This window comes from Terrapene carolina, unplaced genomic scaffold (genome assembly GCF_002925995.2).
Source record: "Terrapene carolina triunguis isolate 2854851 unplaced genomic scaffold, T_m_triunguis-2.0 Scaffold629, whole genome shotgun sequence".
Taxonomy (NCBI): domain Eukaryota; kingdom Metazoa; phylum Chordata; order Testudines; family Emydidae; genus Terrapene; species Terrapene triunguis.
The window spans coordinates 5,800,353-5,816,938 of record NW_020664980.1 but is presented as its reverse complement, the minus strand read 5'-3'; the positions used below and the strand labels follow the sequence as shown (position 1 = coordinate 5,816,938).

At 41.8% G+C, this 16,586-nt stretch overlaps 1 protein-coding gene across 1 annotated transcript in view; it reads left to right on the top strand.

Annotated features, from left to right (window-relative positions):
• Positions 1 to 6: 6 nt before the first annotated feature.
• PDLIM4 (PDZ and LIM domain 4) overlaps positions 7 to 16,586 on the top strand; it is an 86,110-nt gene continuing 69,530 nt past the window's right edge. Inside the window, exon 1 of the mRNA XM_026659508.1 lies at positions 7 to 99. Within this exon, the coding sequence (XP_026515293.1) occupies positions 7 to 99 (93 nt within the window). The remainder of the gene's footprint in view (positions 100 to 16,586) is intronic.

Sequence of the window (16,586 nt, the reverse complement as noted above, 5' to 3'; positions counted from 1 at the left end):
CCCAGCATGTCCCAGACAGTGGCACTGACCGGCCCCTCGCCCTGGGGCTTCCGGCTGGTGGGGGGCAAGGACTTCAGCACCCCGCTGACCATCTCCAGGGTAAGCCCCGGCGCCCCCCCGCCGCGGCCAGGGCGCCCCCCGCCGCTGCGAAGCGGGGCGCTCCGTTGCCCGGGCTCGGCGCTCACCGGGGGGAGCAGCTCTCCGCGGGCAGCTGGGGCTCGTTTGCACAGCTGCCGAGATGCCCCCCGCCGAGCTGTTGGGTTGTTTTTTGGGGGGGGGTGTATGCAAAGGAAAGGGGGGCTGATGGGGGAGCCGCAGCTCCGGACTGTGGGAATTGGGCAGCGGAGCTCAGCCGGGAAGCGCAGGACTCTTGGAAAGGAGCGGGTAGCAGCTTGCGGGGGGACCGGCAGAGACGGGGCTGCCGTGCTGGGTCCCCGCTGCACCGCCCCGGGCACGCACCCTCTCCCTGCACGGGCTGGGTCTGGAGGGGACTGACTGGTGCGGGGCTCGCGGGCACGGTGGCTGCTGCAGAAGCAGGTGGAAGAAGGCTGTGGGGAGTGGGCTGGATGCGTGGCTGATCCCACCGACTGGCGGTTTCATTCATGGGTGTTAGGGGGGTTGTTTTGCATGGGTAGTCAGACCTTTGAGCGCTGAGGATTGTTCAGCAAAAAAGGAGCTGGGTCACACTCCTCCCTGGTGTCCCTCCACCGAAGTAGGTGAAATTACACCCGCTTGGAAACTTTCTGGAGGCTTTGTCTGCAGCGGGATTTGGCAAAAATCAGTGCGATGCAATTGGGCCTAAATTAAAATTGAGTTAACAGCCTGAAAAGTTGCAGACCCCAGCCTCATGGTTTGGAGCTCCCATCCAAGAAAGAAGAGGCAGGGGAGAGAAGTTGGTTTTGAACATGGTTGATAAAAGCTTACTTTTCATGGTGCAAACTTATACATTTTCTTGTATTCCTGATATGCCTTTGTTTTGTTTTACGATGAACAAAAATCTGCATTTTTGTGAAAGGCAACCAAGTACAGTGTCAGTCACTAGGATCTTCTTTGCATAAGGTGGCTGTGGTCTAGTGTAACCCGATAGCAAGTGTGAAAAATCGGGACGGGGGTAGGGGGTAATAGGAGCCCATATATAAAAAAAAAAAGCCCCAAATATCGGGACTGTCCCTATAAAATGCGGACATCTGGTCACCCTACTGTGGTCATACAATGGTTTAAACCTTAGATCAAAGCCTCTTAAAAAAGTAAAGAGAGAGCCACCTCCTAAATTATTAATTCTTTGTTCACTCTCTGAGAAAGTAAAACAGTGCAGTATTTTCACGTGATAAGAGAACAATTGCCATGGCATTCCTTGTTCACCTGGCAGCACAAAGAAAGTGACATGTGACAGTTTGGCTGGGTAAGCTATTATGTTGGGCGAAATTTGGCCTTCAGTTTCACTTCTAAAATCCCATTTATTCAAGTGGGATTTCAGGGGCATAGGTCAGAACAAAATTTGGCATTTTATGTCTTACAGGATTGCAAATATAATTTTAATAAATATGATGAAGCAGAATATTTTTGCAGTGTAAGCAGTTGGAAGTTTGTTGTTCCTTTCACAGTAGCTATTTTTCCCTTCTGTACTTAGTATTGCATAAATCTGTCCTTGAATTGGTGCAGCTGGATATTAACTATTAATTTATTCTATTCTCCATTTTCCTATAGACAGATTAATTCCAGCTATTTTAATATATTGGTCAAAAAGACACTATGTATTGCATCTTTCATGTAAAAATATAAAATATAACTGCCACTGGAAATATCAAGGTGCAGTTGGAGGAGAATAGACTCATGGAAATAAATAAACATCTTTGAGTCTTCTATGGCATCTTTTAAATGAATATTTAAGATGAATTCTTAAAGTATTAAAATGCAGCCTGGGTATAAATCAAAGAATAACTGTCCGATCACTGCGTATTCTTTTCTAATATTTTAAAGGCTAAAACCTTGTTTTCCAAAGTTGTCATATTTGATTTGTGTCAAATGCATTAAAAGTATCAATTGATGATAATTAACATCTCTTCAGTTCTTTTCAGTAAATAACATGTATTTTCCAGTTACTCTGTCCAGGTTTTATATGTAAAGAAAAGTCCTGTCCTATACAGTAGAGAGATTAGTCCAGGGATAGGTCCAACCCTGCAGTTTTTGTTTAGGTAGATATGACTGAAGTTAATGGGACCTGTACTTAAGTAAAGACTGCAGGACTGGGTCCAACACCCAATCCTGTGTTGCATAGTAACTATTGCGGTATCAAGTACTTATGTATAATACCATAGGGGTATGTTTTGGAAGTTTCTTTGTTTAAAGACTGCTGCTGGCTTGAAACAACTTGTGCACATTTTTTAAAATCCTTAATAGGAATGTGTGCAGGTAAGTGATGTATGATGGCCTGGATTAACGAGTGTGGTGCTCTGCTGAAGCATCTGAGTATCCTGTGCAGTATCTCAACTACCCAAACTGAAATCAATGGCAGGTGGAGTTGCTGAGAAGCTCTGAGGAAGCATTCAGCACCCTACAGGATTGAGCACATACTTTTTGTGTTGGAGTTGAATAGTAAGTTTCAGGATATCAGTCATGTGGTCATTTTACTTTTGGAATGAGTGAATAAATGCTGTACAGAATATTGATAGGCATTGCAAGGAGAAACAGCTGTTAGATTGCTTCCCTCCACATACAGAAATTGTTCACCATCTTGCCAGTAGGAGTCACTGCACAAAATGGAAGTGAGTAAATAGGGTTTAAGGAAATCTATATGTGATTATAGAAACAAGCCATGTTTTTTAAACTGCTCACTTTATAATCTTGAAGTTGCACACACTGCAAAGCTTTGCATGTTTGCTTTCATTTGGGGGTGTTTCTTATCACACATTACTAGGATCCTTTGGTTTTATTTATTCATTTTTTTAAAAAACAAAGGAAAAATGTAGCATGGTGAATAGCAACAGACAGTATTTGAGCAAAATATGTCTGTTAAACAAACATACGCTAGATGTGCCCCGAGGGGAAGTAATTGGCCTGCAGGCGTCAACACGTGTTTCATTAATTTTAGGAAGTCTGCTAATTTTCTCCCCCATTTTTATGAAATTTATCACAATTAAATACCTACCTGTCTCTTAGAGATCATAAAATATTTCTCTTGTGAAGATTAAAATAACTAGTGTAGGTCAAAAAGCTTGTTTTATTGTTACTTTGATGGAAATATTTTGTTTTACCATTATATTAGAAAAACCACAGAGTCTGGCTTTGCAGCAGACAAGTAGCTTGCCAAATTCCTGATCTGATTCAGCAAATTTAGGAGCTAGAAATATAACTTTTTATTTCAGTGAACGGCGATATTTTACTTTAGTCTTAAGAGGTGTAACATATGTGATTCGCAATTGTATAGTATTTCACGTTATGTTATTCATTACACTTTATGTGTGGTTCTTTTAAAAACCAGCCAGACTTCAAGGGCTTGATCTTGCTCTGATTGAAATCAATGGCAAAACTTCCAGTGACCTCAATGGTGTAGGCTCAGTCCCTAAGCACTCAAGCTTGCAAGGTGATGAGCAGTGCACCCTCAAAGCTAATGTGAGTCTAGGGTGCTCAGCACCTTTCGAGATTGGGCACTAAAATGTCAGCACTGAGAGAAGCGTTATTGGTTTTGGGACTAATATCTGAAAATGGTAAAAATCAGGAAAGACGCTCAGACACTTGGTAAAAACATCAGTGTTTTATTTTGGGGGTTGGACAAAAGGCTAAGCTTTGTAGCAGATTGCACTGTGATGCAGATGCTAAGTGTGAATTGCTGCACTCCTCTGGTAACACAGCTGTTATTGTTCTTAGACAGTTGTTTTACATAGATTAAAAGGACATTTTCAGGTCAAATTGAGTCCCACTTTTAAGGATGACTGAAAATAAGCTTTTACAAAAGCATGGGACAGTGAAAATGTTTTGTTGTTATTAATATTTATTTAAGTGGAAAGTTGTGATTTCTTTTCCCCAACTCAGATATTGCAACATTCTGCTAAGGCAAGATAATAGGAAATTAAATATGAATTGACTGTGAAGAAAAATTATTATTTTCCTTGTCCCCTTGTTGGTGCAAATACTAAAAAAACAGCATAAGTAGTGAAAACAAATCAGATTTCAAAAATACTTTTATTTTCAGTAATCTAAGGTGTTATCTGTAACACAGAGAAATTTGTTTGTAAATATGGGGCCAAATCTTGGGTGCCCTTATGCAGGGTCAGAAAATCCTCCGTGGCAAAATGCACAGGAGGGGACTGTAGGAAAGAAAATCTCTGCAAGAATCTCCTCCTAGTGTTCCTCCCACATTGCCCCATCTTTGTGTGTGTGTGTGTGTGTGTGTGAGTGATGACTGGAAATGTAAAGCCAGCAATTTAGTGGGTGAAAACCACAAACGCAATAGGAGTCTCCGGGCTGCTAACTAGTTGGGCCAACTGAGTTTTGTCACTCCGTGTTGCCAACTCTCACAATTTCATTGCAAGTCCCATGACATTTGGTGTGTTTTTTAAAACCCCAGCTCATAGAGACCTGTGATTAGGCAAGAACCTAAACTTCATTTAAAACAAACAGGTTTCTAACATTCCTGACTACAGAGGAAGCTTGACACTATGACCTAAATGTTTTCTAAGAGTTCAGAAACCAGGAGGCAAGTAAAAAGAACCTACATTATTGTCTCATGATTCTTTTTCTGGGGTATTGACTTGTGATGTTGACCACATACTTAGGACTGACAATACTGTTTTTATATGTGCCGTTTGATATCAATACACTTTCCATCCTAACCATTTGTCTGATCTGCTGGCCACAACCTACTACCCAATCACCAAGGACCCCACTTATTCACCTTCCCTTTCAAGCTTCCAGATAGTTCCATAGGTTTCTTATTACTTTCTCATAGTGCTTCTAACGAGAGCCTTAAAGTTCTCATCACTTCTCTGTTCACTTGTTAGGATGGTTAAAGTTTTCACTTGCAGACTGAAATTAGAGTCTCCAGTGTCCAAATACAGGTTATGATGCAGCAAGCACTTGGGATAGCTTAGTGGTTTGAGCATTGGCCTGCTAAACCCAGGGTTGTGAGTTCAATCCTTGAGGGGGCCACTTAGGGATCTAGGGCAAAATCAGTACTTGGTCCTGCTAGTGAAGGCAGGGGGCTGGACTCGATGACCTTCCAGTTCTATGAGATAAGTATATCTCTATATATTATTATTAAAGTTAAAAAAATTATGCAAAGAAATGGAAACCCCACATAAAATCCACTAGATTATCTTTGTCTGTTGAAAACCAGGTAGGTTTTTCACAACCCTAATCCCTCCTTGTGTGGATATAATAGGTATGAGCCAGGCCTTTAATAGGAGTTTATTTTAGGACAGAGGGAAGACTTCAACATTTGTTCTACTATTTTTAATCTGACTAAGATGTCTCTAACAGCTGAAGACTTGATAATTTCATCCAGATTCCTCCTTCAGGATGAGACCCTCCATTGTTTATAATACACAAGTGTATTTGTGTCTGGTTTGTTTTATAAATCATTCAGCAAATAAGTGTTTGGCTTTCTATGACTGCTAGACTACTAGGGAAAAGAATAATCTCCCTCTAGACTAGACAATTCACTTATTTTAATGGAATGCAAAAATACTGTTGCTGCTGTGCAGGGCCGGCTCCAGGGTTTTGGCCGCCCCAAGCAGCCAAAAAAAAGCCGTGATCACGATCGTGATCTGCGGCGGCAATTCGGCGGGAGGTCCTTCGCTCCGAGCGGGAGTGAGGGACCGTCCGCCGAATTGCCGTCGAATAGCTGGACGTGCCGCCCCCCTCCGGAGTGGCCGCCCCAAGCACCTGCTTGCCAGGCTGGTGCCTGGAGCCGGCCCTGCTGCTGTGAGAGCATACAGCAAGCAAATATAAGACAACATTTTACACTTCGTTACCTAGGTGAGAACCCTTTAAGATTGCAGTTTATTTTTCAAAGTCCATCTTGCCAAACTGGGTTTCACCAGTACAAATGAAGACAGAACTTGGCCTTTATATTCCAGTTCCACTAACGTAACATTTAAAAACATGGGTGGAAACAAATGAAACTACTTGTGTGAATAAAGACTGAAGAATCAGACCCTAAAATACCTGTATTTATAGCATGGCCATGCAACATTTAAGGAGGAGACATTTTAACAGTGTACAAGTAGTTGAAGGTTGTAAACCCCAAGGAGGGAGAGGAGTTACTTAGGATATTATAGAGAAGAAAACTAAAGATGGTCCCTCAAGGAAAGCTCTGGAAATGACTTCACATCATGTATTTAAAGCTGGTCTGGATTTAGCACTAAAAACATTAAATAATATTGTAGTGAACAGTCCTGCCCTGGCAGGGAGATGGATTGTATGACCTACTAGGTCTGTCTTCTATCTCTAACTTCCATGATAAATCATTACAGTTGCACAGATGATGCCGCTGAGGCTAGAGTTTAGTCCATTGTTTTCCAATAACTAGGTTTAGTTTGCTGGACATTCGAAGAAAGCTTGTGTAATCAATAACCACATATATTTCTTAAAGTTCATTTGTTTTTCTTGAAAATAGTTTTCTATTTGATAAACCTCAGGTCCACAAATATAATTACATAGAGTGGCCTGATCCTTCACGTCAGCAGCAGCGGTTGCTCAGCACCTTGTAGAATTGGACCCTGTACCAGGAGGGTTTTAGTGAGGATCTCCATGAGATCAGAGCTACACCTGTCATTATCCTCTGTCTAAAATCATTTGGAGCCTTAGCTATGGTGCTGGTTAATAGATTGCTTTAGAGAGGCCAGAACTCTAGCCTTCATGTTCAATTAATGTTTGGGACTTTTAAAAATTTTTATTCTTTACATTTAATTTTTAAAAAATAATATTTTAAAAGGAGGAGAGCTTTAGGAAGGTCAGACTTCGGTATGTGTGATGGGGGGAGGGGGAGACGTTCCTCTCTCCCATACCCATCTAGCAGCAAGAACTAATTCAGTTCACGTTTTCTCCTGTATGTCATCTGTGAAGCTGAAATTGGCAAGACTGAGTTTAGCAACTTCAAACATATATTGTACTGAAATGTGCCCCCATGTTAAGTGCATCAGATTCATCACCACAATACCGGCACAATGCTGGGAATCAGGGGCGGCTCTATGTTTTTTGCCACCCAAAGCACGGCAGTCAGGCGGCCTTCGGCGGCATGCCTGCGGACAGTCCGCAGACACGTGGATTCGGCGGCATTTCTGCGGGTAATCTGCCGGTCCTACGGCTTCGGCGTACCCGCCGCCGAATTGCCGCCGAAACCGCGGGACCGGCGGACCTCCCACAGGCGTGCCGCCGAAGGCAGCCTGTCTGCCGCCCTCACAGCGACCGGCAGGCCGCCCCCCGCGGCTTGCTGCCCCAGGCACGCGCTTGCTGCGCTGGTGCCTGGAGCCGCCCCTGCTGGGAATAGCATTTTTAGTGCAAGGCTGCTTGCACATCATCAGCTTTGTGATGCTTCACACTGCGGCATATGGGCAAGGACAACTGAGAGCGTGGAGCTGAGGGTAGAGCGCTGTGTACTATCTCCACCTTTGTGGAATTTACAGAGGCAACAGCTGTTTGAAGCTGGCCGAATGATTTGACAGATATTGTGCTAGAAATGAGACTTAAGATTTAATTAAGTAAGGATCTGGTTACTGTCAACTTCGCTTTCTTGGCTAATTCTAAGAATTGCAATTCAAACAAGTTGAACTTTATGGAAAATCAGTGTACTTCATCTTTTAGTTTTGATTGCTAGGATGCTTCCTCTTTTTCATCCGCTGTGGTTTAATAACAGAAATAGAACCCTTCATTCAGCACCCTGCTTCCAGATTCTTGAAAGCACTTAACAGACATAAAGTCTCTCAGCGCTCTTAGGTGTAATAATACGCAAACTTGTATAGAAGTTAAGAGGTTTGGTCCCACTGCAACTCCGTGGCAGAGCTGAGGTTATCTTATGTTTTTGTATAGTACCTATCACTGTGGTATTTAAGAGCAGAATAACAACCAGGAGTCATGGCTCTCTGATTTCCAGTCTAACCACTAGATACACACCCTGCCTGTAATTAAAATTATCATCTTAGAAGTACAGTAGGCATATTTAAAATGCATTTGGATCATTTATGGCCCAGTCCTGTCCATGGTATGTTTCTACTGAGTTCAGTCAGAGATGCCCCAAGCCTTTATGTTTGGAGCAAATGCAGATTTACTCCAATAAACAAATTACTCATACTTGTCCGGGGGAGCTTTAGTATATTAGTTCCCCTGTTGATTTCTGGGAGTGCAGCAGAAAACACATTTTCAGTATTGGCCCATAATTATACCAAACAAATGAATGTATGAAAAAGAACATATTTACAATCTATTGTTGAATGATATAGCACTTACATGTTTGAAGGTTGAGGTCATGCAGTCTTTAAAGAAAGGTTTTATTTTACATTCAGGAGAATATTTGTTCCGGCAAAGGATTGGGAGGTTGTAAAAGTTTCTGACAGAGCAGTTATTATTAAAAAAAAAAAAAAAAAGTTGTTCTGGTCTATATGAATTTTGCTGTAGGGCTGCCTGATAATCACTCTGGATATCATTACAATCCTGAGCCTTTTAAACACATTACTTACAGTGTATATGCCATTCATTATTGTGATGTAGCCTAATAACCACTGTTGAGAAACCTAGGACCACCACAAATATGTGTTTTCCCCTGAAGCCCTTCAAGTTAAGCCATTGTTTAGTTCCTTGGTTTTGTTTCAGATCTCTGCAACTCTGTTTGTATTTGATTATGGTTGTTTAATGTAGCTGGTAGTATTTAATCTATTGCTCTAATCAGTTTTTGATTAGAGCTTCCAAATAGATTGACTTAACTGCTGTATGTGCATCAGTCCTAAAACTAGTATTGCAAAGATAGCCTTTGCCAGATATATATCTCCTGTATGACAGAACTAAGAGTTGGTAGCTGTTTCTTTTATTCAAAGTATATTTATATGCACTAGATTTATAACAAGCTAAAATGTAACTTAGAGTGAGTTGATCCTTTTGGCTATAAGGAAATCACTGTGTGTGTGTGTCAGGTGTTCTCATATGTCTGCCCTAATGAGAACTAATTGTAAGATCTATTGAGAGCGAGAAACTTGGGCCATTGCAACTACATTTGTAATGACACTTAAAATTCATTTAAACTAAAGGTAAGAGCTAGTGGAATTAGATTTAATATATTTTTATTGCTTCCTAAATGTTCTGCCTTCAGATTTTATTAAATAGCTATGAGAGAAGAATAAAAATCTCTTGCTGTTCAGCCCTGGAGTTTGTTTAGAAGAAAATATTAGAGAGAAAGCCTAATGCTAATTACTCTAATCAAGCACACTGATAATCCAGGGTCGGAAACTAGGTGGAAGGAATGATTCATGTGGTTCCAGTCATACAAGGGCTGACCTTGGCTTGAGTTTAGCAAAATAAACCTAATGCACCCTAAAATACTGTAGGTCTTTGCCAGACTTGACAAAACAGAAAATGTTCTACACGTTCAGGGGGATTTACAGGATTTTTAAAATGTTAGTGTAATGACAACATTAGCTTTAAAATAAAATTTGAACTATTGCTCTGTTAAGACAGGTGTTGAGAGTTCTTGTGAAAAGACCTGTAGCCAAAAAGCTAGATTCTTTTGGAGCTATATTTTATTAATCCAGTTTCTCCCTCTAACCAGTCTCAAGATGGTTAAAATGACTTTCCCCAATACTAAAAACAAGTACAATGATATTTTTCTCTTTGTCATGTAGAGCATGATAGGCCCCAGTCCTGGTCCCATTGCAATCAGTACATTTGCAGGCTTATGCAACGTATTTTAGAATTTCATCTCCCAGTGTGCTGGCTGTTACGTTGCTGGTTGCGCAAAATTTCATAGCGAGCCAAGGTTTGAGCACTGTGTTATTCAGTAGTGGTCCTTACACCCTCTAGAGAGAGAAATCTATCACTTTTGTGCATATATAAAAACAATATTTTTATTATTTATATTTTGGTGGGGAACAACACCACTAGGATACCTACCCCGCTCTCCAAGAGCATTACTACCAATATAATATCCAAGCATCACAAATTCCCTTTCAAAGTCCACGCCATTACTGATCCTTTTGCATGGAATGCACCAGTATGAAGGAGCTATGCTGGCTCTTCCATTTTTTCAAATTCATGTCTACCAGAGCTTCAAAGGCATTTCACGAAAAAATATCTTGTGGAATAATTTAGTGTCATTTGTCTGCAATCCACAGTAAGATTTCCAAACTTTAAAAATACAGTAAAATCAACCTACATCTAGCTCCAGAACAGAAGGATTCAGAAATATTTGTTAGCCCAAATACTGCATATTGCACAAGGACAGCGCCTCCACCCCTGCAGTCAATGGGAGTTTTAACTTTGTCTTCAGTGAGGAGTCTAGGCATCACATGATCAGTTTTCCCACTAGGGAAAGGGCAGTGGTAGCTTGAAGGTAAATTGCAAATGTACCCATTCCTTGAACTTTCATAATCAATTGCACCATAAAGGAATGAATAAATCATGATTTTTTGTGTTTCTGCATCTACCTACCCTGATAAAGGTCACTACTATTTGTTATTACTATCAAAAGGAGATTACTAGACTTACCCCTCTGGTTGGGAAACCCAGTACTCTTCAGATAAAAAGCCATAAGCCGCTTCTGTTTGTCTCCTGTAAAGCACACAGGAGATTGCTCCAAAACTGTCCTAAAGCCAGATCACTTACATTCCAGGAAGTGACTGGTGGGATGGAGGTCGCCAGTCAGTGCTGCAGGGGTAATACAGCTGCAGTTTGGTCCTGCTGCTGAGGGTAATGAGTAGGAATGGCTCTGCTTGTTGTCGACTAGCAAAGGGGATTGATAAGGGGAAGCAAACTGTATCCGATACCTTTCAGAGTACCCTTGTTTGGAGCATTGTGGTGTCCAATTCGGAGGGGGCCATGTTTTAAAAAGTATTTAGTTACCTAAAGCTGCAGCTAGGTGCCTTGTGGGATTTTCAGAAATGCCTACGTGCCTGTCTGCATCTTTAGGGGCCCAAATACCTTTTAAAATGTGGCTCTGGGTGAACTTTCTTGAAGAAGCAGCTCTTAAACTAAAGTATAAATGCAGACTTATTGCTTGCCTCCTATTGCTCAGTCACTGGCATTCTTAATTCTCTGACCAGATCAATTTATATAATAGATAGGTTTGTGTAATTTATAGGTTTCAGTGGTTCTCGGCCTTTTCCATCTTTGACCAAGGTGAGCCTCAAAGATCTGGACTGGGATTCAAACTGCAAGGAAGCCTGGATCTAGGTTTTGATTTGGATCCATCTGTATTTTGAATGTAAAACTATTTTCAAACATCTTGCAATCTCTTCATCCTGAATCTCTTAACCTACTTATTAATATGTCTTTGTTCTTACCAAATTTCTTTGTTGTGGGAAAAATGCAGGTGGATTGGAATGAAACATCTTTACTCTCTCCCATGAACTATGCTAAAACTAAAAGCGTAATAAAATAAACAGGAAAATATTAAATGTGGTGGTAGTGACGGGAATTGAACTTCATTGGTAGATAGCTTAACTTTTGATTCTTCCTATTTAAAAATCTTCCTATAAGAAATACTGCAGTGGTACATGGCCTGCTGTTTGAGGATAGAGCAAGTTCATTTGTTCTCTCTGATAGCTGTGAATTTTGTCACCGTTTTGTTAGCTCGTCAGATGTGGTCTTTCTAAGGCTTTGATCTGGGCCTTTTGATCATGCTTATGGAACTGTATGTTCCCCTAACTTGCCTATAACCAAGTCCCACTGATAGAGAGCAAAAAAGCAGTGTTGGAGAGCTGGGAAGACTGACTCTGTATCGTTCACTGGTGGCCCATGGGAACTCTTCTGAAAAGGTAATATAGCCCTGGGCTACAATGGAGCATCACTCCCAGGGACCTGGGACCATGGAGCAGTTCTAGAAGGAGAGAACATCTACACAGATGGTCCAAGCCTGTAGCAGCTCTTGGGGGATCCACAGAATTTGGGTTACAGGCCCCCTGCTTGGGGGAAGTATGCCTTGCTCTCTGTGAAAGAATTTGGAGGACACTCTGGAAGGGGGAACCTTACGGAGTTTTCCTCCCCCTCGGCCCCATTGCCATGGGTTTCACCATAGGTGGGGCACAATGGGACTCTCAGGCTTTGGCCCTCTATGGTTAGTTCCTTAGTGTGCTGGGGAGTGTTGAGTTTGATCTCCTTGAGGGAAAGCATAAACTGTGTGTGTGTGTGTGTGTGTGTGTTTCAAGTGTAAACAGTGTTGCTTAGGAAATCAAGTTGCGCATCTCCAAACTCCAACTAGCTCATTACAGTATCAGCAACAGTTGTTGGAGTGTTTTCTTTTACTGGCTTGATGTCAGACATGAGCACTTATAAAGCATACGCAAACTCCAGTGGTCAGATAAGATAGTAACTGGTATTTTTGTTAAATCTCTTCCATAAGATCTAATTATCCACTCAACTGTGTGTTTTCTCTTAACTAATGGGGTAATGTAGCTTGGCCTAGCGACACCACCCACAGCCAGGGTCATAAATTTGAAAGCAAACTCTCCACATTAGTCTCTGGGGGAGCAGATTTCACATCATGACGGAAATGTGTCAGTCTCCAGGGGAGAGAGCCGACCACTCCACACATCAGCAGCTGCAGGCAGCATCACAAAGAGACTCATTGATGCTGGTGCTCCTCCCTGCTCTTGGAGGGAAGGAAGGTGGTGGGTGGGTGGCAGTTCTGAGAGAGAGGATGGGGATGTGTGTGAAAATCCTCTTAAACCCAGCGACAGCTCAGTCTTTAGCTGAGCAAACATAACTTGTTCGTAATTGTAACTGTATACCCCCCTCTCCTGCCCCCCCATACCCCAAATTAGCACCTCCTCTGTGTTTCTCAGCATTTCTTGTTTTATCCATGAACATCTTAGCTCTGGGTTACAGACTGGCTTTTCTGGGGTCTTGTACAGCGCAGAACATGTTTAATAATTCATCACTCAGGAGCTCTTTCTCCCTTTTTTTGTCCCTGTGCTTGGTGCAGGAGCAAAGAAATGTGCCTCGGTGGATTTATATTGGCTTTGCACAGACTCCTGGGTTTTTCAGCCCTTTTGGGGGAATGCCTGCTTCCTGGTATAAATTAGAGCTTCAGGGATGCTCTCTCAATTGCCTGTGGCCTTCTAGGGCCATCCAGCAGATTCATAGATTCTAGGACTGGAAGGGACCTCGAGAGGTCATCGAGTCCAGTCCCCTGCCCGCATGGCAGATGAGACCAGCTGGAGCACAGTGTGTTGTGGCACCTCCTGTCCTGGGTGCTGAGAGGAGGAGGGGTATTGTAGAGCAAAGGGATGCTTACTGCGGCTGTTCTGCCCATAATTTTAATTCTAGTTTTGGAGAGCATTACAGATGACAGATGTTTCCAGTGTAGTTCATAAGGCAGACAACTGTGCTGTGTGATCACCTCAATAGTGAAACACATGGGAGTTCTTGTGTTTTCATAGCTTTATTTATTTATTTTAAATCTCCATACATTTGCACAGAAAACATCCCCAGAAAACATTACTGGGCTAATGCAAATTAATGATACTTTACACCCTTATAGTACCTTCCAACTGAAAATTCAGAAGTACTTTGCAAATATTATTGATCTGACGCCAGTCCTATATTAAAAAGTTAGGTCAATCGAGCTGCATCGCTCAGGGTGTGAAAATCCACACCCCTGAGTGACACAGTTGAGCCCTAAGCCTGGATCAAGCATGACTGATCACATATCTGCACTATGAATCAAACTAATTCCAATGGGCTAGATAGGAATGCTGCCATATGAATTTATATTGGCTGAAAGGACTGTAAATGCATGGCAGTGATAAATAGCAACATATCCAATTGGGGAGGGTATCTAATGGGGGTAGTTCAGAGATTTTGAGTCAGAGCCAATGCCCTTTAACATCTTTGTTAATGGCGTTGCAGGGAGAGTGAATGGAATGTTAATGACACTTTCAGTTGACACTAAATACTGATTGATTGTAGTGTTGGTTCCAGGATATTAGAGAGACAAGGAGGGTGAGGTAATCTCTTTTACTGGATCAACTTCTGTTGGTGAAAGAGATAAGCTTTTGAGCTTACACACAGCTCTTCCTCAGGTCTCTCTGTACCTTTTCCAGACTGTCGCTGGGGCAGCGGGTGGTGTTTTTTCACACCCCTGAGCGACATAAATTTTGCCAACATAAATGGTAGAGAAGACATGGCCTATGCTTGAAAGCTTCTCTCTCACCCACAGAAGTTGGTCCAGTAAAAGAGATTACCTCACCCACCTTGTCTCACTAAATATTGGTTAATTTAAAGGCCTCAACTCAAATTATTTAAAGATTTCTTTAAGCCCATAGTGTTTGGGCAAATACAGTGTATTTGGCCTGAAGTCACTGTAAATTCTTTAGCTCAGTATCCATTCATAGCAGTAAACATTAGCATATGTGTACTAATGTTCTTTAGTCTGCTAGACAGCTTAGCACTGAATGCTGTGAAAAAATAGTGTCTTCCTGTGATCTGTGAATTACGTGTAAGTATTATATGACACATCCGACCTGAACTGTTTCCATGTAAAATACAAAATACATCATGGGTCTTGACCAGCTGAAGAAGACAGGGTTCCTAAATCAAAGAATGTTAGTCACTGTTTTCGACTGGTTGTAAAAGACCGAGAGTCTGATCCTCTTTTTGCTTACACTGCTATAAAACAGAAGCAGTTGCACTGAAGTCTTTCAGTTTACACCAGTATAAAGGAGAATCAGGCTGAGAAATTTTGAGTTCCCACAGTTTCTTCTAAATATCCAGATGTCAGAAGAGGGAGGTGACAACTGTCCAGGGGCTTTTGAGCAGGATCAGCTGCAAAGAATTTTAAATATATAAAATTAAAGGAGATACTCTTCCACATATACTTCGGGACCAGCTGGAAATGCCGACTGTACACAAGTGATTATTGCACAGTATTTACTCCCTCTCCTGCAATATGATCAGCTAGTACAGACCCTTGTGCCCCTATGCCAGGGGTTCTCAGACTTTTGTACTGGTGACCCCTTTCACACAGAAAGCCTTTGAGTGTGACTCCCCCCCTTACATATTAAAAACACTTTTGTATCTATTTAACACCATTATAAATGCTGGAGGCAAAGCCGGGCTTGGGAAGGAGGCTAACAGCTCACGACCCCCCCATGTAATAACCTTGCGACCCCCGAGGGGTCCCAACCCCCAGTTTGAGAACCCGTGCCCTATGCAATCCCGCTGACTTCACTGGGATACAAGGGTCTGTGCAAAACACAATGTACAGACAGCCCACATACTGAAGAGTTTACAATATAGACAAAACCGGCACAGAATAGACAAAATGTACTGGGAATCCCAGAGGGGGAATTCCATATTGACTCACTTCTTTTGGCCATCATGGAAGAATTGAGTCTTCACTTAATAGTCTCCAGGGAAGGTATCCCAAAATGTTTGCTTCCTCAAATAGCTTGAAGTGATAACAGGTGGCTCTGCTCAGTAACAATTGCAGATGTTGATGGTGAGTGTCTTTATTTTTAACTGTTTCCATTGGAATTAAAAAATAAAAATCTTCATGGAAACATGGAGATTATGGGGCAGATCACTGGCTGGTGTAAATTGTCATAACTCCGCTGCAAACAGCTTACGCCAGCTGAGGATCTGTCTCCATGGATCATGGATAGTTTCTTAGATTTTGTAATAGTTTGTGTTTTACATAACCTTAACTACGGAACAGTTTTGTTTTGACACTTGTCCCTTGTAATAAAGGTTTGTTTTCAACAATGATAATTTCCAGCATCCTTATTGTCACAAAGCCTCAATAGATTATTCACAGGTCATTATTTTGTCTTAAAAACACCCCGTTCTAGTTCATGACATTCAGCAGCATGCACAAGTAAAGTTCCTTTGAAAATTGTCCAGAGCGCTGGTTAGAAAGTGACTTTAGAGTGATATAGAAGAAATTAATAAAATGGGCTGGCACAGATTTTTAGTAGTGTTTTAATTCCCTAATCTGTGCATGCTCACTCTCAAACCCTGCTGGCATATACTTCATTCATGTCACATGTACTTTGGTTATTGATCAAAGCAGGCTCTAGGTCTAACTGACTGGAGGCATGGATCAATCTGCCAAAAGCCCTGTGACAAAAATCTCATTTGATTTATGCCACTTTAACTCCACTAAAAAAAGAACAGGAGTACTTGTGGCACCTTAGAGACTAACAAATTTATTAGAGCATAAGCTTTCGTGGGCTACAGCCCACTTCTTTGGATTTTCAGAACATGCCATTTAGTCAATTCACGTCAGCCTGAAACACAAAATTACTGCAAAAATAATCATTAATACAGTTAAGGGTGCCCTGGGGATAGCTTTTACCCTTCCGGAACATGGAGTTCAGCAGAAACTAAGAAATACAGAGTTAAGGCAAATGCCCAAGGTGGGTTTCAGACTTCAAAGTTGCAGG